Source organism: Corvus hawaiiensis, chromosome 2, assembly GCF_020740725.1.
Source record: "Corvus hawaiiensis isolate bCorHaw1 chromosome 2, bCorHaw1.pri.cur, whole genome shotgun sequence".
In the NCBI taxonomy this organism is placed as follows: Eukaryota; Metazoa; Chordata; class Aves; order Passeriformes; family Corvidae; genus Corvus; species Corvus hawaiiensis.
In genome coordinates this window covers 13,683,378-13,710,472 of record NC_063214.1, presented here as the reverse complement: position 1 = coordinate 13,710,472, position 27,095 = coordinate 13,683,378, and the positions used below count along the sequence as shown (strand labels likewise).

The following is a 27,095-nucleotide window of genomic DNA, read 5'->3' as shown; positions in this document are numbered from 1 at the left end:
ATCCCCAAAATATCCATATAAATTGAGAAGTTGCACGTCACTGACTTTTGTTTAAAAAGCAACAGTTCCTAACTTTTCCAGAAGTGCATAGTGGCTTTCACCAGTTGAAATTTCAGCCTTATTGCGGGTACACATCTACTTCTCTAAAATAGAGTAGCTGCTAAATTTCAACACTGGATATATTCTTAATGAAGTCTGACCAAAAAAAAAAAAAAGTTTATACACTTTTTAAGAATATAAAATCAGGAACAAAACCCTCAGTGCTTCACAAGTGGTATTATTACAGGGAGTAAAGAAAACTTGGTTTCAACTCAAAGCATCCAAGTGTCAGCACTATATTGAGACACACCATGAAATACACTTGGATGAACTCCAAGATTGAGAACCACCAGGAAAGCAATTGAGTGTTTAAGAGTTCATCTGTCTTTCTGACGTAGTATGGATTCAGTCTCCCTAGATGAAAATGTCCTGGCAACCTCAGCAATAAACCAGCAGTCCTAGTTTTACTCTGTCAGTAAATAAATGGAAATGTAAAATTTTACCTCATTGCCCTGTTTTGACTTAGAGGACAGAGAAATATATGAAAAATGCAATATATTTTTAAATTGGTGCTATATAACCATAATTATCTCCAAAACATTACATTTATTCATAAAGACACTGCTGTCTAAAAAATTATTAAATACTGGGATATGTACAAAGACGGCCAGACAGGACATGCCATGGTAAGAAATACAAAAGAAAAAAAGGGGATTTGGTTCCTGCACTTATATTTTGCACGTTTCCTTTATTAGCACCAGCCTATGAATCAGCCTTAATTACTGTATGAGTAGAATTAATTCCTTAAATATCAACAGGGATGTAGTGATATCTTATAACTGCTAAACCATACTATATATATATATATACTATATATATATATATATACCACACTAGCACATCTTGAACAAAATTTGATTATACAGCTCTTTTGGAAGTAGCAGCAAGTGTGTAGGTAAAGATGTATCACCTTATAAACACTCAGCTGTTTGGGTTTTTTTAATTTCTTCAATATTGAAATGAATAGCAATATGGAGAAAGAAAATTCCATGTCACCTCATAGGAAATTTATTAAAGGTTATTCTAAGCAGACCTCTACAAAGAGTATCCATATGTTCACAGCCTACTCAGAGCATCTAAATAAACATTTTTAGGGCTTAAATGTCAGTTTATAGAATAAGTTCCATTACCAACTCAGTTGAATGCATATTCCCTGTACAGGAGAAGCAAGAACATGACTTCAAGCAATACTGTTGTTTGATTATATTTGTTGTTCTTACCCTAAAAAATTTCTTGCTTTCAGAGGCCTGCCCCTTTTTCACAGATTAGTTCAGATTAAAATAGTTGAAAGCAAAAATGAAAAATAATTTAAAAATAAGGTACTTAAAAAAAAAAAAATCACCAAAAAAAGACTTTTCAAAAGTCACTTTCACTCTAAACAGTAACAAAATTGCTAAGAAAAAAGCAGGGAATTCAGTGCAATTTATAGCAGATATTGGAGTCAAAAGAGAAAGAAGTGGCCAAACATATTAAAGAACACAGCTACTGAAGTATTACATAATGAGATTCCCAAGCCAGTACCAGAAGGGTTATTTTTTTTTTTTCTTTTCTTGTTTCATAAGTACTTCACAAGCTCTCAAATGCACACGATTTGAAGGGTTTGCCTCTATGGTAACGAAAGGAATTTAAATACTCTTTTATTCAACTATTTCAGATGCCATAACAACCGATAGAATGCACTTCTAGTCAATTTTTAAGAAGGGATAAGTTATAAGTTTTACTTAAGAATATGTATTTGTTTGCTACCATTTTTGTTTTCCAGTATTAACCTAATAATTGTTTGGCTTACATTAACAAAATTTTCAGATCTCTCACTGAGTCTATTATTGAGTCTACTTTGACAACTGTCCCTTCAAAATCTCCTTGGTTTTGTTTCCTCAACATAGCAAGCAGTAAAATTAAATCCAAAGAAGTCTTGGTATCTCTCAGTACTGTGAATTCAGACACACGCAAACACCCTACCAACCACTCCCGAAAACACCAACCAAACAAAATCTGCACACCGAACAATGCAACACAACATTGATTCTGCCAAAATAAACTCTACCAAGCCATGAATGTGGTTTAAGATAAGGACCTGTGCAGAAGAAACTAGGCAGCCACAGGCCTCCTATAAGAAATCACAGAATATGCTGAGTTGGAAGGGACCCCCGAGGATCACTGAGTACAACCCCTGGCCCTGCACAGGACACTCCAACAATCCCACCTTGCCCCTGAGAGCACTGTCCAAATGCTCCTTGAGTTCTGGAAGCCTTGGGGCTGTGACCACTCGGTGGGGAGCCTGTTCCAGTGCCTGACCATCCTCTGGGGGAAGAACATGCTCCTATTACCCAAGTCCTCGCGGTTGCACATCTCCTGACAGCACAGGCCAAGGGCAGCTCCCACCACATAGAGCCTTGTGCCCATCAGGCCAAGCTGCAAAGCCTGGCAGACACCAAAGCCCAGCCTAATCAATAGGGTGAGCTGCCCACTCGGAAATGGATGTTCTGGTTATCACATAGTCCTATTCCTCTAAAATACCTCAGGGATGTAACCCTCCCTTCAAGCTCATTTGTTCAGGCCATCAAGGCCCGAACATTTTTGTCTCCCTAAAATCTGGACATCACCTACATCAGTTAAAGCACCAAAACATTAGTGTTTGCTATACACATCAAAGGCACACAAAATCATCTAAACTGCACCCTTGTGTCTGGTTAAAGAAATGCCAATGGGGATAAAATTTCCAAGAGTGTCTAAACTGGCACAGATCTTATCAGACAGGGGCTTCACATACTGTTTTCCCCAACAGGAAGTTCCCACTTCCCTTGTCCTGGGTTGTTATTCCTGCTAATGCACAAGAGAGAAGGCACCTTTACTGAGCTATGTCCCTCCACCCCAAGGTGAGGGACAAGAGTGAAGAGCAATGGGAGAAGCTTTCTTGGCCTTCCCAGGACAACAAAAATCATAGAACCTACAAATGGTACCACCTTCTGAGAGAAAATCAGCAACTTGTGGTCTGAATCTCTGAAGCAGTAAGAAAACATCTTAGTACATGGTTTGAACACAAAATTACCAGCTAGAGTTCTGTAAGGCAAATCAGACCTTTCCCCAAACTTTCAATGTTTCTCATTTTATCAATATTGTAAGATTGAAAAAGCTAAAAGTAGTGATAGCTTTCTATAATAAAAAAAAAAAAATTTGCAATCAGTAAAGCAGGAAATTCTTCACTGCTTAAACTTCACTTTATTTAATGATAGATTTTTCAAATTAGTTACCCTGCAGCTTATACTACCTGGTCTTATCAGAACTGGTCAGCTCAACACCTGCAGGCTGAAATCTACTACAAAATAAACCAAGAAAGAAGATTAAATTAGCATCTAATCTCCTTTTTAGGTGAATTTCAGTTTTACAGCTCTTAAGTAAAAACTAGTAATTTGTTATTAAATTCAGAAATATATTTTCAGCCTTGAAACTGCTTGATGGATCAAAGAAAAAAGGAATCCTTTTTCCACACAAAAGTTCAAGATACAAAGAAAAAAAAGCCCTAATAGAAACTTTGCCTCAGCCAATTTTATTAGATTAATGCAGTATGACAAATCAATGTAATATTCCCATATTTATGGCTTATAAGAGAGATTGGTTGTTCAGCTATGTAAATATAATTTGCTTGGTTGGGATTCTTTTCCCTTCCTTCCCTGAATTCACATTTTACACACCTCACACGACAAAAGCCAGGTGAGCACAGCCTTTTTAAGACTTTTAAGAATTTTAAGACTCAATGGACAGAAGTGATGCATTAACTCCTTGTGTCCCTTGTTTTTTCTATTCAGTGCTTATAGGTAACAATTTCTGTGGCCCATTAATCCTAAGAGGACTTCAGCAAAGGTAAATTCTGTAGTTCTCACCTAGAAGGATTATATGAGCAGTACTTTCACTATACAAAAGACCCCACAAACATACAGACACACATCAAGAAAAGATCTGAGAACAGAGCATTAATTTTGCCACAAAGATACAAACTTCCTTTCATTTGGTGTCAGCCTACCCTTTGCTTTTTAATTTTCTTCTTAGAAAACCCAGCCAAAGAAAAAAAGCAACCAAAACAAAACCAGTTTTTAGCTTTTCCACAGGAGGATCTCAAGCTTTAAGTTTTTTTAGTTTTGTTTAAACCACTAAAGAGCTCATCATAAGCCAGCATATGTCGTAAATAGTTATATCAAAATAATTACACTGTTCAACAAAGTAATATGTTAAACTCAGCTATAAAATGGCTAACTATTCATTTTCAAAGGCACCCAGAAGTCTATTAAAAAAAAAACCCAACATAAATTTAAGAAATTGGGGTATTTGATTCAAAGTTTGTTAATGTAACAGATGTCAAGTGACACTACATATACCCAAATATATTTAGAAGCTTTAAATCAAAACCACATGATTTATTACAAGTTGTCAGCTGTTAACTGGCTCTTACCAAACTGTTCTGACATTTTGACTTATTTTTTAGTTAGGGGGAAAAAAAAAAAAATCTAAGTAAATCTTTTTATGATCATTGTAGTTTCAGGCTATAGTAACTAAACCCATGTTTGCTTTTTTTTTTGCCCCAAATCTAAATATTTTCCACAGAAAAAAGACATAACCACTGCTTTAAAAATCTCCCCAGATGTTAAAGGCATCTTTCATACAAGATTTAAGCTGGTCAAAGCATTTTACACCATCCAGGCATGCTGTAGCTTCCTTACATTATAGAAATTTTTTGGAAATACACAATAATCTCTAATTTCCTTTCCAACTGAACCCTCAGAATCACCCTGGGTCACTCTTGAAATATAAGATGGAAATGTAAAAGTTTAACATTTAAGAGATAACCTTATCTGTAAAACAAAAAAGACCATTCAATTGTGGATAAACAAGTAATTATGTTCTTCTGTAAAAATCTTAATCACACAGAGGATTTTTTTTTTTTTTAAATCATATGGAATTGTTTGCACAGTGCTTCAAATATAAACCTTGTTTGGACAACTGTGATATTAAAATCTATTTTTAAGAATTTACCTCAAGACTTTTCATAAGATACTGCTGATACTGCGCTTATTGTTCTGAAAATGTTTCCTTTCTTCACTGAGGAAAACTGGCAATTCAGCACTTCAGCAAAGAGCATTTACTTGCAACAGACTACAAAAACATGCTCCAAGAAAACACATTATGGAAATACTGCACAGCCTAATCCATATTTTATAACTACAAGAATAAGCAGAATATATATGCTAAACACTCTGGAATGTTGGCTTCCCCCATCAAAACACCTGCATTGTTCTTCTTAAGGGAAGCAATGCAGACATTAATACAATTGTGCCAACAGAACTCATGGCAATCAACTTGCATTCTGAAGGCATGGGATACTTACCAGTTAGAGATCCAATTACATACAAGACACCCCATTCTGCTATAAGATATTTCATGCATATTTACAGGGTTTTTAAACCAATAAATGACTCATCTGATTTAACTAGCTTTGATGTTATGTTTCTGTTAAATTAAAAAATGCTCCAGTTCTGCTTGTTACTCCCTTGCTAGCTATGACATGCTGCCACCAGGTGGAGATAATTTAATAAGAAACAGATTTATGTACAGAGACAGTGGGAGGAACTTCATAATATAAAATTGTTACTGTAAATTAACCAATGAAGGAAAAAAAAAAGAAAATCTCTGAATTAACTACTTAACTGGGACATATACTTTGTATCTGCCACTAACATTAACATATAGAGACGGCCAAAAATTGGTAAAAAATATTCTGAAAAATCCTCACAGATTTGATCTTAGAAATTCATAAATTCATACAGAAATTCATTACAAAGGCTCAGCAGCAGTCACTCAACCAGAGAACCAGTTCAAATACAAGCCTGCAGCATTACACTCTTTCACCAGCATGTGTATGTTAATAACTTCTTAACACAAACAAAAGACAAAGTAATTTAAGGCAGCTGCATCAGCAGATCAGTTACACAGAACTGCTGCTTCTTGAATATATCCAACTGATACCAGAAAAACCTAAGTTTTAAGTGATAGCAATAAAAAATGTGATTGTTGAAGACAATACATGGCTGCTCTCTTCACAGAGGCAGATTATGGGAACAGCACATTATTTCCTTTAGGGTCTGCCATGCCACTTGCACTGTGTTTCTTCACAATGCAATGTGTATTTTAAGGGAAATACAAACAGCTTTAGGAAACAGATATAAGCAAATACAACATTTGGACGATGTAGTAGAGTCATCCCACCCTTTCCATGTTCTACACTAACAGGGCAATCCACTCGTAAGCACCTCCCTGCTTTAGATAACCAGAAGAACAAGCATTCTTTCACCCTTAAGTCCTTGCTGGATGTAGATAATGGAGAAAAGAAGGCTGAGAAACAAGGAAGGCACTGTTTAATCTTGACCCTCCAGCCATCTCCAGTCAAAGACACTGCAGTACCTAAACCATGTCATCTATGTAAACATCACCCACTTCCAAGGGCAGAGACACCAGTAGACTCGCAATCAGGAAGATTATCTGGAGCTAGGTTGGTGGAGAAGTTCATAACTGGCTGCATGTCAAAACAAAATTGCAAGCACCAAACCTCCAATTTAGCTTATTACAAATTGCATCACAAAGCGAAGATGGAGATGGTTTCCCCTGGGAAAAAGCCCTGTTAATTTTATGTGTCTGTCGATCTACATAATTTTTCAGATCTTTAGTATTCACAAGAACTAAAAAGTAGGCATTCTTTTCTTCAGATCTAGAATGTCATTCCCTATTCTTCACTGCACTTTTGATTTGGCTTAGTCCTTCAGTACCTTAAAAAAGTAATATCATCTCCAAACGCAATTGCCTTAGAAACCCCGTTCTAAATTCTTTTAATTTTTCAGAGTATGTACTCGAGAGTATTCTTTTTGATTTGACATAGAGAGAAAAGTATAAAATACATTGATATCATGAGAGATATGAAGTCTTTTTAATAATACTTTGTTACCTTTTTTTAAAAACACAGAATTAAGACATTGCAAGCAAAGGAAAAACACACCGCAAGTATTTTATGTTAATTCATTTATAGTCCTCTGACACAAGATTTAATATGTCAAAAAATTAAGAATAAAGTAGCAAAGTGAAGATTGTTTTCAGAGGTGTTTTTAAAACCAACACTTTATTTCTAAATTACAGGTCTCTCACTCAATTGCACCTAGCCAAACCTGTTTAGGGAACACAGGTGAAAGCCCTGTGGTTAGTGTTTTGCAAAAAGCTAAAGATTGTGTTCTAATATGGAATCCTTGATGGGATGTATCAACTAAAGACACACTAAATTGGAGTTGTTGTGCCATTTAATGATTTAATGTGAGCCTAGAAGGGCATTTGAACACGGACCAGAAATAGAAACCAAGCGTTTCCAAAAACTTGGTAACATATATCAGGCTGTATTAGATACTAGAATAATATGCATAAAAAGAGCAGTTACATGGAAGCAGGAAGAAATTAGCATCTTCTAAACCTGTGTGAGCTCGTGTACATCACAAAGTGTTATCCATGTTTTCTGATGGAATACAAGGGTCCAAGGTTTATGATCAAACAAAACACATTCAAGCAATTATTAGGTGGTAAACAGGATTTAACAGAATTGGGAATAAATGACTGGAAAACATTGTCTTCCACAAACTATAACTACAAAAAAATTATGTACTTTGACATATGCTTGGATATTTTGATATACTTCCAAATCATATGAACGAAACATTAGAGTGTCATAAGTTTCTTTCCCCCATTGATTACACTGATATTCATCAGCTGTATCCGATTAGAAAAATGTGACCAATATGTATGATTTTTTTTTTTTGGTGGTAAATCTTATAACCTAAATTACAGAGCAATATAATTTTAAACAAACCCTAAACAACTTTGATTTACATAGCAGAATACTTACAAATAAAAGAAAAAAACCTATTTGTTAAGTTAGAAAATTTGGAAGTATATCCTGCCAACGATACTGCTGTTTCATAAGAGAGGATATGAAACATTCCAGACTCTTTCCATTTGTCCTTTCTTTTCAAGGAATGTGTGACATGTAGACTTTGACATGTTGAATGCAAGTTATTTGCTGGAACTATGATTTTCTTTTTTTTCTTAGGCAAAGTTGCTTCTACAGCATTAATTGAAACCATAAATAGAGCACATTTAGGAGAACATTTTCCTATCTTATAGGTATCCAGCCTTCTTTGCTGACTGGAAAGGCCAGAAAAAACAGCTACATTGAAGAAATGAATGACACAATCACAGGAAAAAGGCAGAATTTTGTCTTATCATTAATTATTTAAGAACATATACAAAAGTCACAGGGAAAACTCTTCAAGATCAGTTACTTTTCAAGGTCTCCTCTACAGAGAGTACAAATACCTATCATTTCATGTTTTCAGTTACAGTTTGGCAAAACTTACTTGGCTATGACTTCTCTAAATACCAGATTCTTCTTTAAATATACTCAGAAAGTTTTCAGCAGTTCCACAAAAAAGTTAACGCTTCTGTTTTTCTAATGGCCATAATTTCTATTTTTTCTACTGTTTGAGAATTGCTACTTATTTTGTGAAGTCAAAGAATCTAGAAACTATTTATTTTGGTGTACAAGAGTGGACTCTACAGTAATATTTCAAAGTATTTATGAATCGCTACCTATTTTTTAATCTCAAATTTTGTACTTAGTCATCACTAATCCATAATGAGAACATGAAATAAGTGAAAACTGAGATGATTCTCACTGCATGATAAATCATTGCATAGATTTTACATACCTGAAATTCTGGAAAATTCCTGAATATATGTTCATCATTATAATGGATTATTTTAAGTATTAAATAGTTCATTTCAATTTACTTTTTAATTTACCAAATACAGACTTATAGAAGAAATTTCTGGGTTTAATTCCAATAATAACTTAATCAAAACCAGCACATTTGGGATAAAAGAATTAGTGTCCTTCTGTAGGCACAGCATTACAACATCATCCTCAAATCCATTTACCCCCTTAAAATCACTTCATTTTATACATGTATTTTTTAAAGGCTGTTCCAATTTTCTTTGCTGTTATGGACAGAAGTAATCTTTACATTTTCACACTAAAGCTGTTTAGTCAGCTCAAATTCATTTGTTCCTTCACCATGCACATGCTTTAAAGAATAATTCTCTTTCCTTCCACTTGCCACTCTTGAATTGTTAAAGACTCCAAATACATCCCCTCTCCACTCTGGAGTAAACAAATCTATTTGCTCACATGTCCTGATACCCTTTCTCATCTTGCATGAGCACTTATTCCTAAAAATGAATTGAACACAATATTAAAACAGCAGATTTCACTGGAATATGGAAAAATGGTATAACTAAATAAAATTATTTATATTTTTCTGGTGTATGAGACTATAGGCTATATTTACACATACAGCCTTGTGCAAGAGCAGCAAACCTGTACTGGCCAGACATCTTTTACCTTTTAAACAAAAATACAGAATTTGCCAGTGAATCCTCACTTTCATTTAAGATCATGGGATGGAAATTACCACTTGCAATTCGGAAGCCTTCCTTATCACTACCCCTTGCCATCAGTTTTCCTTTGCCCTTTTTAAAACCTCCTTCGCCTCCTTAAAAAATCTTGGCATTACAATAATGAATTGAAAAGATCTTGGATTCAAGAATGCATAGGATCAACTCAGAATGTGTTCTACCATCAGCAGCAAGCTCTAGAAGAGTTACTAAAAGTAACATCAGGAAATTATGGTGGGAGTGGTTGAGACTTCAGAAAGATCTGAGCTGCAAGTGTGTAACTTGAGTTAAAGACAGTTTGCATATCAGATGGGAATTACTACATTTTTTTATTTAGGTATCTGAAATTGGCTTTTTTTCTAAGGCTTACAGGTCTCCCACCAGAAGGGAGAGAAGAGAAAGGAGGGGGCGGAGGGAGAGAGCACCACTCCTGTTTTCTACCATGCACATTAAGGATAGAAAAATCCTGCTAGTTAGTCACAACCACTGTTCGACAGATAATCATGCATCACAAAGATGTAACATTCTGACTCGTGCATAGGGGGAAGCGCTGCCTTAAGTCCTTTGGGATGAAACAGCACTCCTGTGTAAGAAGGAAACTATGGGAATGGGGGGGGGGAGGGGGCATAGAGCAGGAGGAGCAAGTGCTGGGGGTCTGGGATTCACAGTCTGCACATTATGTGTGAGTACTCCCCTCTGCATAAGCTGTTGAGAGGTAACATTTCATTCCACAAATCTATACTGAAAGTCTAGAATTCCTAGCTGTGCTAAGACCTCTTCCCTCCCTACTTCACTCTCTTAACATACATAACTTATTTTACGGAAGTTAAGAAATGGTAGAGTCTCCCATAACTTTCCTTGCATTTAAGAATTCACCTAGCAGTCTAGCTTGCTCCAACAACTTACTCAAATCACCCGTTCAGTATGATCCCAATCTGTGTTTTCCAGAGAGTGTTTTTGTTTGGCTGGATTTTTATAGAGGTATAACAGCATAGATTTCCTCCTGTCGTTGCATGGCTTCCTCTGTCTCTGCTCTGCCCAACAGGACATCCAAACCTTTCACTTGCTGCAATCTAAAAATAACTGCTCAAATGAACTAGTAAAACAAAATAATTCTGCATCTCAGCAAAGCTTTATAGCTGTCACCACTGTAAGAAAAAAACTGAATCTGCCCTCTTATGCAAGAAATTGAATATGACACCTGTTACAACAACCCCTTTTGTCTTCACTTACTATCAGTATCTTCATGCTGAGCTCAAGACAGAAATAAAAAAATACTAAAATTAAAGCAGAAAATGTCAAACGTATACCAAAAGTGCAGTTTGAATAGCAAAACGTTTCTGCTGGCGTAACTGATTTAAAATTTGGAAAAGAAGAGGTCTACATGAATCTTAAAAAACTAATTAAATACACAGTGGATTTTAAATGTTCACAGCAAACCATTCAAATTTCACTTGCAGAGGAAAATTTACCAAAAACAATATAGGCAGAACATGAATATTACATAATTGTAACTTTGTGCAAAAAAGCTTGCAAACTTAAGAAATACTGAAGATTAATAATTAGAACATGCATGTCTGTGAAGAAGAAGAGTATTATTATCATCTCACTCCTCTAAACTGATTTTGCACTTAATTTTAGACAATCCCCACACTCTCAGGTTCTCCAAATAAGTTCTCTTTTTAAATTTTTTTCTTTCTTGTGATACTTTTTTTCTTACCAGTACCTAAAATATTATTCTAACAGTTCAAGAGAGATTTCTTGTAGTATTTTTTTGGGGGGGGTGGGGGCAGAGGGAAGGAGGAAAAGGGGTGTTGGTGTTTTGCTTTACACACAAGTGAAACAGAAGCTCAGATATTGAATGATATAACCCTTTATTGAAAATTACCTGTAACTGACCATAATTTTGTCAGATAACTGGACGATGGAGTTATCTGGCATATTTTGACTTGAAGAATCAGCTAAGTATTTTTAACTACCTAAAAATCCCTCCTAGAACTGATTTTTAATTTTCTTTTTTTTTTTTTTTTTCCAGTGGGTTTAAGAGGCTGAGGATTTTAGATACAAAATGTACAGGACTTCCCTTTCATTTGAGGCTGTTCCTGCCTTTTAAACTAGCTGTTAACTAGTCAAGAAACAATGAACTGTATTTGTTACAGCTGACGCATTCAGAAGTTAATCGCTGACATAGATTTGGCAGCTATCCCAGTACAGGAAAAAAAGAATGTATGGATTCAAGCTACTTTGCATTCTGGTCAGAAACACACACCAGCAACATGACAACGAACTTTGCACTCAAAAAGGTCCGTCTTTCAGAAGGCTGAATTAAAGACTGGAGATTAAATAAAACATCTTGTGTACCAAAGTGACAGATTTGGTCTGTAAAAATCAACAGTCAAGATTAAAAAATCAAGGTACATACTACATGCAACAAACTAACCTCTAATAAAACTGTAACTGTTCTTGTCAAGAAGCCTATTTAAACATGAGAAACCTCCCCCCCACACACACATTTTCATTTAAGTAATAAAAGGGATACTTTTTACTAAGATACCCACATCATTTTCAAGAAGTGTTTAAATACTAATCAAAGATAAGAGAAACTAAAATATATCTATAAAAGATCCAACCAAATAGAGAAATGAAAACTATTCTATACACACACAAAAAAGTCCTTGTATCTCTGAGCAAGCTGCACTGCCTTTCTGTATTGAGTTACTCCAGTGATACATGCTATCAATTTTAATCATAATTTATCTTGTTTGTGTTACTGTAAGTTATACTTTTATTCATCTGAGTAGTCCCTACAGAAAGAGAGAAATGTGGTCTTATTTTAACCCTGCAGAAGCTAGGAGGGGAGCAGTGCATCTCAGACCTCTGCAGAAGCAGTGCAGGGGCACCTGTGTGTGCCTCTCATGCCACCACCATGGCTGCAAGAAGGGAAGCTGCCCAAAACACTCCTTTCAGTAACTGAGTGTACACTGAACAGAATCCAAGCACCAGAATAGTTATATAGAAGTTATGTTACTGACTTTGAAGAAACAACTATATATAATCCATTTCAAAGGCACATCACCATTTTTCCAAGTTGTCTGGGGAAGAAGCGTAAGGATGAATATTCATAGATCAGCAGAAGGAGGTCGTGATTGATTTTATGAAATATGATTGGTTTAAGATATAAAATATGCATTTTCAACAGCCCTTACACACAGGTTTAAAGAAGCTTCTACTGGAATATTGAATCCCCAGCTCTCTCCATTGCCAATGGTTAAAACACAAAGAAATTCTGCTCTATTGAAATAGGTCAATATATATGAGCTAAATCAGTTACTTGTACAAAAGAACAGCTGCATTCTCTGTATCTCTCTTCTCTTTACAATCCCCTTCTTGTTCTTCCACTGTTCTTTTCCAAGTCTTTTAGACCTGACTTTAATTAAATTATGCTACTGTTTATACAGTTAATCCAATTTACAGCAAGAGATAACCTCTCGTGTGTACAAACAACAAAGAGGACACATAAATTTTGCCCCTCTAATTACCCTGTTCTCCAAGTTGTGCTAAGGGATCAGGGATTGTGCATTCCAGTCTACATTCCAGAGCCCTTCCCATTTCTACTCTGGTGATTAAAGAATCTACACAGGGTTGCACCAGCATTGGGTACCCTACAAACTGCTCGCTCAAAACACTTGCCTAAATAATAATACTGCCTTTTTAAAACATTACCACATGATTGAATTAATAGAATTATTTAGCTATTTCTGTATTTGAAACTAATATTATCAGTAATTAATTTTGCATTAGTATTTCAGTGTGTTTGTGGATCATACAAAGACAGCTGTGTAACACCATGTCACCTGTGTTTAAATGGAAACAAAACAGGAAGACAAAAGTAGGTCCACCTACACTCCCAAAAGATACAAAACCTCAACTACAGATAACCAGTCTGGCAAATGGAGTTTGCACAAAAGGAGAAAAAAGCTTGGTCAGGCTTTGAACATATTAATATTGGCAACATCTTTCTCACCCAATTTCATCCACCTGAAGTGTTACCAGTCCAGCATTCACAACCAGCTTAGAAACCAAAACAGCCTGGTTGGCCATGGAAGGAAAACAGTTTGGTTATTGAATTTACTGCTTCAGAGATATACATGCTCTCAGCTCTTATTTCAAAACCATAAAGAAGTAACTTCTGATGCAGGGTCAGAATAGTGAGAGGGGAACATAAACATTTAAATACATGTTTTACAGGGTGTTTTCACCCTCAGTAGGGTGTTTTTTTGGCTTTGTGCTGTTTTTTTGTTGTTGTTGTTTTTATTCCTCTCCCTTCCCTTCCCTACCCCCCAATCTATTTTTCCACCAAAAAGAACATTTCTATTTTGATTCCTTGACTTCTTAAAAAGAACCACTGATCATTCCCCTTGCTACTCTGCGGATTTAAATACAGATTTCTGGGGGATACTCCTTAGGATTCAAAAGAAATGCCAAATCAAACCCATCAAACATTTCCAGCCTCGGCTTAGGCCCATTTAAGACAGAGCTCCTGGAATCAACATACACAGCCCCAAAAAACAAAAGTGAAACCAGTTTACAATCAGGGCAAATTTTCATGTCAGTTTTGACTCTATATCTCATCATAAAATAAAAGCAGGATGACTGTTAAAGCACTGAAATGAAATCAAAATAGCTGGTTCAATTCTGGATTCATGATGGACACTGACATTTCTCAAGTTTCTTTTTGTTTCATTTCACAGCAATTAAGGAAGAAAATATCCATAGGGGCATGACTTCACTCATATTTTAATTCTTGTAAGACACTAGTAAAAGTATTTTTATAATGTAAAGGCAAAAACCAAAAAAAGCCCAAAAACCCACTCCAAAGTATCCCCAAAACCCCATCCCAACATAAAATCAAAACAAGCAAATTTTTTTTTAGATAGGAATTAAGCCTTATACACAAAGGTATTTCATGAACAATTAAACTCAGACTGATAATACAAGTTTTTTTTGTATTAAAGTATTTACTTTTGAAAAGCAGCTTTTGCTTCACTGTGCAGTTTTTTTTTCCTAACAGGTTCTTAGAAAAGCTTATATTCTCATTTCTGCTGGTTTAGTAATTCTTTGTCACAGACACGTGCAGCTATTTTTAGGATTGAATTTCAGAAAAACCTGAGGTAACAGAATTTTAAGCACAAGGACTGTCTCCCAGTCTTATGAGTGCTACATGAAACTTTGTGTGATGCTTTCATTAGGAAAAAAAAAAAAACATGGAAAGAGTTGTAAAGCACTGAAACAGACTTCCCAGGAAACTGGTGGAGTCACCATCTCTGGAAGCACTCAAAAAACATGTGGATATGGCAGAGGACACAGTCTGGTGGTGAACATGGCAGTGATCCTGGGTCAATAGTTGATAATCTTAAAAGGTCTTTGACAATCTTAACAATTCTATGATTCTATGAATACACCTCTGGACTACGAAAACAGAATGCTTTGTTTTAGCAGCCCTACCCCTTAAAAAAAAAAAACAAGACAACAAAAAAACAACAAAAACACACAATAAAAAAACACATCAAAAAAACCCCAAACCTCCAAACAAAAAAACAAAACAACATCAACCACCAGAAAACCCCCACCAATGACCAAGAAACATCTCTTGTTGGAGGAGAACACAAACCTTCCAACAAACACTCAGGGTTGCTCCTCCCTACTGCTTGAGTTTCCCATCTCCCCCCTGTTACAACACTGGTTTTCTTGATCAAACGTTCATAAATGTAATTAGATAATTCAGTCATTTTCATGGGTAAAACCAGACCATCACTGCAGAAACAGGATTTTCTACAGGCAGACAGATAGGGATGTTACTTACTTAATATCTGCAGGTCACAGGAAATAGAGTTGGTGTAGTCATGAACAGAAATGTTTTTTCTGCAGAGCTACCTTGCATTGACTTACACGCCTAAAGACTAAAAAACTTTTAGAACACTACTCAGTGACTTTCATAGTCTGGAAAATAGTCACAAACATATTTCAGGTGCAATAAAGCAATAGCAGCATTCACCAATCACACTAAAAAAAAAAGTAAGATTTCTTTAGAATAGCGTTTATAATATTTACATGATGATAAAGTCTTTCTTTTAATTTTCTGGTCCACTCACTGGCTACAGTTATCTGTCCTGTTTTAAAATGGGCACAGAAGAACAGAAATCAGAACTCCATCTAACAGCAGAAGGACTTTTCCCTTGAAAAGGACGATTTCTGGGTTTGCTTAGTTGTGCTCGTTTGGGTTGTTTCTAAATCAGATCATACGTAACTAAAACTCAAAATACATGATTCATAGAGAAGTCCATTTCTTTTCATCACCATTTTTACTCTCTTTAATAGTTTCCCCAGCCAGTTCTGCTCTTTTATGCAGCAGATAAAGTGTTCATTCATGTACCTAGGACCACAAGAAAAAAATAAAAGGCTGTGAGTGCAACACAAAGGGCTTGCACAAAGTGAAACAGGTGATTCCTGAGATTTCAGAACACAGATAAGAATCTTTTGATTTAAACTAATGTTTGCAAATGATACAGAAATTTGAATGTAACATCAAAATTGTTTTTAAAATTAGCAGCATATACAAAAATCATGCGCTCAGAACTGTACCATGCGCTCAGAACTGAAAATCACTATCATGACAGTATACAGAATTCTGTAAATTTACTTCCAAGAATGGTAAAATCAGAGTAAGTCTACCATAAGTTTAGGAGAACTATATAGAAAACACCACCTCTCAGAGAGTTCTCAAACCCAGCAACATAAATTTGATACACACACAGGCTGTATAATCCAAAGACATTCACAGAAATGCAATGCACAGGTGTTGGAAAGGATTATTTTGACTAAATGCTAAAAGCTGTTGAACCCAATGTGTGGAATTGCCATAAACTGGCACAAATCCATGGAGCCTCTGATTGCTCAGACAGCAGCACTTACAGACCTGCAGGCACAACCTGAATACTGAACATCTGAAGACCAATTTTGACCAGTGCCACAAAGCCACAGACCAAAACAAACAAGTAAATCAAAACTTTCAAAAACTCAAACAAAACCAAGTGATGAATTTTCACACTGAATGGTAAACTTCCCAACACAGGTATAGCCTGGGCTGCCGCTCAGTGACTGTGATGATTAACTGCAATTTTTGCCTATGTTCCCAGAGGGAGAAAATGAAATCAGTAGTTTATGATATTTACAATATGTCTTTGGATTTATTGTTAAAAACCACAGAGAAAAATATTCTTTTTTCCTCTTTCACTTCGTCTCTTGAATCAAACCTGGCACACCAGAACACCCTTTTAGCTTCCAGTTCTTCCATGCTCTTGGATTAGCCCCATGCTTTTTCAGCACTACTTATAAACATGCCCACTACTTAAATATACATAAAGTTAAAGCTTGATTTTTCTATTCTTCACTGAATCAAAATTCCCACATACTCACACAGGATTTATACAACTCCTGAAAGATTCAATCAGACCCTGAAAAGTGCAATCAGTACAATACCTGGAAACACTCTCAACTTCAGTGGGAGTTACGTGGCTGCAGGGTATACAGTTCTGTTAGCAGAACTCATCTCACAAAACACCATTTTCTTAAAATAAAAGAAAATAAAAATCTGGAGATGTAGCATTCATATTATACTACAGGCAGTCTCTACTGGGAAAAGTCAGCATTAGTTTTTGCTTAACTCTGAAGTTGGATATTGTTCCCCAACAGAGAAAGCACAGGAGTACACAAATTGCTGCATTATTTATTACAGACAGCAATGCCCAGCTGGATATAATTAATCTTAAATTTCAAGGTGAATAAGACAAAATTTACAAAATTAGAATTCAGGAACAAAAGACCAAAGAGAAAGCAACAAAACCAAAGATTCTATTGCAAAATACAGATGCCTCATACCAGATCATTCAGGTGGTTAGCAAAAACCACGTTTAAACATTGTGCAATGTTGTCTTTGCAATTCTCTATTATTCCTAAATAATAATAATAATAATAATAATAATAATAAAAAGGCAAATAATTTAAGGCTGCACTAAGAAGTGATGCAGCCTCATTTCAAGTGCTGTGTGTAGTTTTGGCTACCACAATATAGGAATTATATTAGAGAACATCCAAAAAAGGGCAATGAAGATGGTGAAGGGTCTGGAGGGGAAGGCATATGAGGAGCATCTGAAGTCACTTGGTCTGTTCAGCCTGGAGGAGACCTCATTGCAGTTAAAACTTCCTTATGAGGGAAAGAGGAGGGCCAGGCACTGATCTCTTCTCTGTGGTGACCAGTGACAGGGCCCAAGGGAATGGCCTGAAGCAGGGAAGGTTTGGGTTGGATGTAAGGAAAAGATTCTTCCCCCAGAGGGTGGTTGGGCACTGGAACAGGCTCTCCAGGGCAGCTGTCACAGCACCAGCCTGACAGAGTTCAAGAAGCGTCTGGACAATGCTCTCAGGCACATGGTGGGATTCTTGGGGTCTCCTGCCTAGGGCCAGGAGTTGGATACCATGATCCTTGTGGGTCCCTTCCAACTCAGGACATTATGTCATTCTGTGATTCTGAACAATACTTCTTTCCCTCCTGTTCATATGATCCAGAGTCACTCCTTTTTTGGTCAGAAATTAATTTTCATCCTGAAGGGCTGGGTTTGTTTTTCTTAACCAGTCTATATCCATTTACTCATATATCAAGCTTTCTTTTCAAGTACCTCTGCTCTTTCCATATGCTCCATCCCTGGGTATCATCTTTCTAGCAATCAAATCTCTCTCAGCATTTATTCCACCAGGGTTACTGCTCGGCCAGTTTTAGCCCCCACCCCTTGTAAGGCAGGACTTGCAACACTGATCATAGTGCAAAAGAGATACTTATGAACAAGGAAGCTTTTTTACAATTGGCCTGATGCAAATCAGCTTAAAATTCAAGTACTTCACATTACCATTTGTTAAGATAACTATTACCAAAGGGTAGGAAAATAAAATGCTTCAAAAAAAAATTAAGGAACTGACAACTAAGCAAAAAAAAAAAAAGTTATTAATTCACTGGAAAGCCCATGAATATAATACAGAGTTCTGAATCCATCACATAAGAGATGGGCAGCTTCTCTGCCATTATGAATGCCATGGAAGAGTCGAGTAAGGAACTGGTATGACTCCATTACTTACGGCACTTCAATTAAAGGACTGAGCATTATTTTTTCAGACTTCTTTTTCTCTTGTGTAAGTTGTTGACACAGTGTACCAAGCAGATCAAAGTACTGGCAGATTTAAGAACAAATTCATGCAACAAAGATCTGCCAAGACCATTAAGGAAGATCACACGATATAACCTGACACATCCCTGAACATTGTAGCTGCACTAACAGAAGTATCAACACTCTTCTTGTTCTGTACTTACCTGTTTATGCCTCCTGCTTTGAGTCTCTGTTGAGGTTACTGGAGTACATCAGTCTTTTTCCGGATCCAGTAATCACATTAGTTTGAGTGTGGTATGTTCAAGAACTTTTTAAAAAAATGCCGTACTATGCTACTCCAGAAAACTGGTCTCCAGTACATTTAATATATCCTCCTTTGCTAGCCTCTTCCCCACAAATAAACTACCCTGGATCTGTAGCTTATTCTGCTTTGACTAACTAAAATAATAATGTCAAAATACTAACACAATACCACTGCACTTTGATTACATATTTCCTGTTACAATAAAAAAAAAATCATTGTATCATCAGTTAAAAAAACTGTTCATAGTAAAAGGCAAGATTGCCTCTCCCCTCCTATTTATATCTATCTATATCACATCTTTATGTGCCTCTGTTTTCAATACTTTATTATTTTAACCATGGACCTGAGTTCATGCAAGACAAATTCATCTGCAGTACAAAGGTCTACAAAGTTAATGGGTTTGAAATTACTTGCAGCTTGACTGAATCTGGTGCAACATCTTTTAGTAGCAAGAAAATTGCTGGCAATGAGTGTTTTTAATCTGAATTCATACTATACTCCAAATGGCACCTCTTGGGCAAAGTGGTCAGAACAGTGACTTGTGTGATTTCCAAGTAGGAATTTTGGACCATAGCTGGTCAAACAACTTAGATTACGACTGAAATGCAAACAATCAGTTTAGTACTAGCTAATGGGAAACATCATCTTGAAAAGTTTCATTAGTATCCTTATGAGTTATTCAGATGCTACAGCTCTGAGTATTGCTAAATTACGAGGTTATTCAGCAACCTTTGTCCACTGTTTAGCAATAATACTCAGGTAATTAGAACATTAAATAAAAACCAGTGCAGCCTCCTAAAGTCACAATATAAATTTTGGTAGGAGGAAAAATTTAACTCAGCAAAACAAAAATGAGCCACTTGTATTTCCCTCTCAATTTTTTTTTTTTACTCAAAGACAGCCACTACATCTTAAATGAACATAAATTAACATATCAAAGATCTATGCTTTCTATGGAAAGCTAGTTCTTGAAGGAACTTGTATAGTTAAGAGGAAATTTATTTCAGTAATGATAGGCAGGACTACTGAAGAGGCTGACTAAACCTCCACAGTACTACATGCTGCTTCCCAATTTCATCTGGGTATTATCCATCCAGAAACTGGATATTTCAGACAAGATTATACTTGGACCATGGAAACTGGTAGCAAATTACACCCTTGGTTAGTAGATATCCATGCCTGCCAACACAGGTTTCTGAAAGACTTGTTCGCTTCATGCTATTTGCAATGATCTTTATGCATCATATTAAAGAATGGGTGAAACCAAAAAACTGCATTTTTTTCTTTTCCACAAGAGGCAGGAAGCAGGTAAAATACTTAATCAGGTGTTTGGCTGCAATTTTTTAGCATTGTTCTTAAATATGCAGAAACCATGTAAGGAATTTTTAATTCATAAACTTTACTGTCTCCTTCCTTCCCAAATTAACCTGCTTGAGATAGTAAAATAACTGCTTTTAAAGAACTATCCAACTTGTCTTTCATGCAAACACAAACTTAAGTCAATGGAAATTCTCCTATGACTAGAATTAGTAGAGTTTGGCTACAATCATAGAATGACTCGGATTGGAAGGGACTTTAAAGACCATTTCATTCCAACCCCACTGCCATCGGGAGGGACACTTCCCACTAGACCAGGTGGCTCAGAGCTCCACCCAACCTGGCCTTGAACAATCCCAGGGACATCCACAACTTCTGCATGAAACCTGTTCTAGTGCTTCCCAAATGACAATATTCACAGTTATCTCAATATCTAAGAACTACATTATAAATATCTCATTCTGCAGTAGATCATTAGACTTGTAGTTCAGGCTATTACTCCCATGAATTCATTAATGATCCAGTTGCTAATGCACAAAGAGAAATTTTCTGTTAATCATAATTTCCTAAATCATAGCCGCAGCATAAATGGACTGTATTGCCTATCTCATGCTATTTCAAAAATAAAAGCTGGTTACCTCCTGCCATTTCCAGAGACGCTTTCAATACTCCAGTGAACCCACTGAAATCAATGGATTCTTGCTAGAATGAGCCTCTGGGTTAGTGCAACCAACAGTGCTTCCATGGAGCCACTCAAACACAGGACACTCAAAGGCTTGGCAGTCTTCTGAACGCAGGGATGTCTTACATTGTTGGTGCCTTTATTCTTTGTGACCTTTCCACATAACTTTTATTAACACTTACATGGATTTTTTTTCCAGTACACGAAGATTTTAATATCGTAAGATGTCACCACAAATAGCTTTAACCAGATAAATGACTCTCCCTGTTTCTCTTCTTTCTAGTAAATAAATTAAAATTCTGCTCATCTACAGCAGAACAAATTGGAAAATGTCTTCTCCAATTAATGATATCATCAGTCAAAAGATAACAAATAATGCAAAAATTCAGGCACGTAATGAAAATAAGAACCTTGGAACCCTGATTTTTGAAGACACCCCATTAAAGATGCTATGGCATAACACAAAGCATCTGAAGAGTATCTATCTTGCTTTCTTAAGTTAACTCCTTGGTTTTCTGATATCCTTTAAAAATAGACAAATCCATTCAAACAGAGTTTTAAGAGAAATTGAGCTACAAAAGCAATAAAAATATTTTGTTAAAGAATGCAAAATTACATCACTGAAGCTGGACATCATCAAATTCTTGAATTAACAGCAAGTAGTGCTCCGAATGCCCTATTTAATATTAAAAATTATTCTCTGTTTTCAACTAGTTACAAAAAATTGAATATTCTAGTCAAATGCCTAAACTAAGAAGCAGTTAAATACACCAAGGTGGAAACCACGACACTAGGTCAGAATTAGGTCATGATTAATTGCTTAGGTGAAAATAAAAACTGGTGGTAAGATACAAGTTACTAATAGGCCTGGATCTAGTCTATCCAACTCCAACAAGCCTCCAGATTTGAATATGTCAGGATACCAGTAAGTTTCTCCTCCAGCCTCTTCTATTTCTCAATTTCAAGAGACATTGAAAATTATATTCAAATGACCTGTAGAACTTCAGGATACACTTCATCAACTACACGGCCCTTATTTCATAAGGCAAATGTGTATGCTAAAAAAAAAAAAAAACAATAAAAACCCCAAAAAAACAAAACACCCCACAAAAAAAAACCCAAACAAACAAAACATCTGGCATAAATTAGTTTATATAAACTATTTAAAATATGAATGCCAGCCATTATCCAGATTCTTTACCTGGAAAAGTTCATATCCTACTCTTTCAAGAATAGATTTGCAACTCACAGACACAAATTACAGTGTAGTTAAAACATGCGTTTCCCAAAATGTCATTAGCTTGACTCAATTGTACTGGAATCAAATGGCATGTGCTGAATGTAACTGGGGGATTACTGGAGCAAATTGAAAGAAAATCAGTAAGTAAACATGAACCACTTGGGAAAGGTGCCTCAAAGAAAAGGTCAGTGAAAGGGCAAACAAATACTGCATTTGTTGTCAAAATATTTGTTGAATAAGGTGGCCATGAAAAGCAAATCATACATAAATTCATCTTAACAATCCAGCAGCATTTCCATAGATAAAAACAATGACTTATCTAAATAAGTATGTGTTGTGCTGTAAGTCCAAATAATGCTATTCAACCTCTTAGACAAGACTTTAAAGCTCTATGTCTATGACTTTATCATTCATATGTTTCATGATTTAGAGCTACTGCAAATGATAAAAGTATCTCTTAACTCCATTTTGTATGGGAGTGCACAAAACAAAGCTCTCTACATACTTCTCATCTATCTATTTTTAAGTCAATGTTTCAGAAGTCCTCATCAGTTCCGGTTTATTTTCAGGCAGATATTTTGATTCTCATATTTACCTGAAGAGGAGAATGTAGCCTAAAATAGAAAAATCAAACATGATTTTGTCAGATTTTTGTTTGTTTTTGAAGGGTGAAAAGGAGAAGGAAAGATAATAGCTGTATTTTAATCTTAATGCAGTTGCACAAATCAACTGGTAGTAGAAAACAGCATCTGGTTGAAGTCTCAGGATCTGCTTCAGATTTCAGTGTAAAATCAGAGAAAAACGATAGTTCCACTTAATCCAGTAAGCAAAATCACTGATTTCAAAAATTCCGAATTTCATGGGTTCACTACACAAAAAGCAGAAAGAAGGATTCCAGACTGGTAGCGAGTAAGACACACATGCTGGCATCTCCCTGGGGGGATGTTCATTATTAACAAGCAGCCCCTTATAAGCACTTGTAAAGAGAAACTCTGCAGGAAAAACAAGAAGACACTCCATATCAAAGCTGTGAAAAGAAGAAACTTGAAGCACAATGTACTCACTCATATGAATCTCCTGGATGAGCACAAAATAGAAACAAATTCTACAAGCAAAACATTTTCTACTGCAACTTCAAAAAGTTTGCTAAGCTAAACAAGTGTGTATTATGCAGAGGGGTAAAAGAAATAGGATTTTATAATTTGGGAAGACATTCATTTTATCCACTTCAAGTCAGTGTCTCTAGACATTGTTAAGAACCAAGGGAACTTTCTTTATCACTACATATCTTAAAAGGAAGATTTACAGAGTGCAGTATGCTCTTTTTTTGGTTTGTGGTATGATAGGGAGTCTGTGTGTGCATTTTGTTTCATTTTGTTTCAATTTTTATTAAAGCAAAGCTAATTCACGCTGGATAAATTGTCTGGACAGCTTTGAAAGGTTAAGAAAAAGAATCCTTTTGTTTTAGCCTAATAACACTGCCAGTTAAACTTGTCCCTTGTGATGAAATTAGGAGAGGGAATATTTGGCCCGGGTAGATAATTATGACATTCATAAGCTCTTAACTTAAGGGGCTGGGGGAGGGGGTGGTTGTCTGCTCCTTGTTCTCAAACTGCTCTGATTTTCTGGAACAGAACAAATACAGCACAGTTCCCTCTCTCTAGCCTTAAACACCAGCACTTCTCAAAGGAAAAGCTTCAGCCATTCTTCATAAAATCTACTGCAGCTACATCCTTCAAAATATAAATCCTGAACCTAAGACTTCCAATATTTCCAAAGTAAATGATCCAAATCTAGTTACTGACTTTTCACAGCAATCCAAACTATCAAAAAATTCATAATCGTTTAATATTCACTTAGTAATGCTTTTCTTAAAAACAAACAAAAAAAGTAACCCTCACAAGCACCACAATCTTCAGTTGATGATGTAAGTGCTCCCCACCACTGCATTCCCACAAAAAAATCAAAACAAAACAACAACTAAGGGTTTTTGGAATAGCCTCTCAAATGATTTGATTCACTTTAAGAAATTCTCAAGATTACTTCAAGGTGGTGTTAAAAAATAAAAAATGTACAATAAACCCCTCACCTCAATAATGCTCATTAAAATTAAAAATAATAAACTCCCTCCCAAACACCACTGTAGAAAATGCCTCTTCCCTAGCAACCTAAATAGGTGTATTTTCCATATGCAGATCATCTACCATTCCCATTTACTATGCTCTGCTGTGGATTAAGGCAGCATATTTCTGCTATTTCTACACTCAGTTAAAAAAATCATACTCTTCCCCTGCCAATGCAATTCCCTTCCTTTATTAAAAGGAATAAAACTAAGCTGTTTCTTTGAATTGAGGGAAATATTTTACTATCAATATTAGGTTTATTCAGCTTTCCTCATCTTCTTTCCACCCCCCCATATGTATCCTATAATTTTTAAAACTCAGCTTAATAGCATCTGTAATTTCACTCCATTATTTATCTCCTGACATTTGTGATAGTAAGATACCTAAACTATGCAATCCTCCTACACTGCAGAAATCACACTTCACAAAATCGCTTTCTACCCTTCCTCCGATGGAGGAGGCACATTCCACATCTCTACGCACATTATTACACCCAGGTAGATCAACGCAAAACCTGAAGGAAGCTTTCCTGTTCTCCTCCTCCTGTGCCATCCCAGTGCTGGCTGTACTGAAAAACCTCCAGACTGTTCCCGAATCGCTGCTTCTCGGGAAACCCCCCCCAGCTCACCCCAGGGTGGCAAAAGCAGGGAAGCTTTTCTATGGAAATTGAGAGCACCTGGCGGCTCTTTGCTAATTGTCGCCGAACGGAAACGCCTGGATGGTGGGAGGTTTAGCCACAGATGCATGGAAGGAGACCTTCGCAGCTGCAGTCTTGGTACCTCAAGGCATCCTGCCCGCACCCCCCGTCCCTTCCTTAAGCGCAACAAATCTCGCTGCCCCCTTACAGGACACCGTGGGCGAGACATGCAGACCTTGCCAGCCCCGCACAGGACACCCTGGGTGAAACATCCAGCCCTTGCCAGCCCGGGAGCGCGGCGGGGGCGAAGCCGCCCCGTCCCGGGCACTGCCCGGCACCGCCGTGGAGCTCGGCCGCCCCCTGGTGCCCGGCGTTGGCAGCGCGGCCCGGGGCCGGCCCCCGCCGCTCCCGCTGACACCCCGCTGGGGCGTTCGGGCTGGGTGGGGTTTATTTCTCGCCTAAAACCTCCTTAGGAAGTGGGGCCGCCGCCCACCCCTTCAGGTGCAGGGAACGCAGCCTCGCACAGAGCAGGGGGCAGCGGGAGCGGGGGCAGGGACAGCCCCGCGCGGCTCAGCGCCCCGGCCGGACGCCGGGAACTTGCCCGAACACTTTCCAAACACCGCCGTGGTTATCCCTCACCCAGCGGCTGTGCCCCTCCTAGCGGCCCTTTCGCCCCGTCTCTTCCAGGAGCACAAATCCTTAACTAATCACGCAGGGGACATCCAAACATAAACAAATAAATAGCTATATAGATAATTCAGTCCCAGGAAACAAACCAAACCCCGCGGCCACACCACAACCCCCGAGTCCGCGTTACTCGAAGCATTGTACGTATGTATATTTATAAATATATATATACATATATATGCAAAAGAGGAAGCGTGCCCGAGGGCGCCAGTCCAGCGCGCCCCGTCCCCGCACACACCTGTCCCCGCGGTGCTATTCCGTGCCACAAGGGCTCTGCACACAGCCCCGCGGCCCGGACAGCGCCCTCCCCTCCCCGCCACCCCTGAGCCGGGGGCTCGGTGTCCCGGCAGCGCGCAGGGAAGGGATTCCGGAGAGAAGAAACCCCGACAGGGAGACTTCAGGTCAGGTTTCTCACGGGCTGTACCGCCAGCACTTCTCCCTGCTCCTAAAAACGAAGCCCGCACTGCCTTCCCCGCGGGCAGAAGCGGATTTTAAAGACCAGTGCCCGGCAGATACATTTTGTAATCGCTTCATCTCTATTTATCGGGCGCAAAAAAAAAAAAAAAAAAAAGGCAAAGCCCTAGGCAAAGCACCTAAGTGCACCTAGCACCGTCCAGCTTTTTTTTTTCTCCTCATAAATGACACCTCTTGAAGACTGGAGGGGGGAGGAAAAAAAAAAAAAAAAAGGTGGGCGATGAAGCAAGTTTTAGGTCCTTCTTAATTTGGTTCCAGGATAATGCACTGCTTTATTTTTTTTCTCCGTTTCTTTTCCGTTAATCTGAGCGAGCGGACAGCATAGGTAAGAATAACAATTAAAGGGGGGAAAAAAAAAAAAAAAAAAAAAAGGAAAAAGGCGGCCCCGCTCCTACCTTGCCCGCTACTGAGGAGCAATCCGAGCAGGTAGAGAAGCAGGAGGCTCATGTTCAGGAGCTCGCGCCAGTGGACAGTTCCAAGTTGGAGGATGCTCGGCCACCCCAGGCAAACCCTGCCGCTTCTGCCGCCGCCGCTCCTGCCCGCGCAGCCCCGCACCCGCGGAGCGCCGCTCGCCAAGTGACGGCCGCGCCTCCCCGCGCCGCGCTATATCGGCGGGGCCGCGCCGCCGCGCAGGGGGCGGGCGCACGGCGGGCCGGCCGATCCCTCCGCCGCACACGCAGCCCCGCCACGCCGCGAACAGCAGAGCCCGCAGATTCCTCCGCCGCTCGGAGAGGTGGCAGCAGGATCGTAGCATCCCTCCGTACATCCCCTCCT

The 27,095-nt window shown here is 37.8% G+C and overlaps 1 protein-coding gene across 2 annotated transcripts in view; it reads right to left on the bottom strand.

Annotated features, from left to right (window-relative positions):
• The window catches only part of NCAM2 (neural cell adhesion molecule 2), a 289,433-nt gene extending 262,541 nt beyond the window's left edge, over positions 1 to 26,892 (bottom strand). For both annotated transcript variants that reach the window (XM_048293643.1, XM_048293644.1), the window contains exon 1: positions 26,717 to 26,892. In XM_048293643.1, coding sequence (XP_048149600.1) covers positions 26,717 to 26,768 — 52 coding nt within the window. In that variant the 5' untranslated portion in view covers positions 26,769 to 26,892. The remainder of the gene's footprint in view (positions 1 to 26,716) is intronic.
• Positions 26,893 to 27,095: the final 203 nt, after the last annotated feature.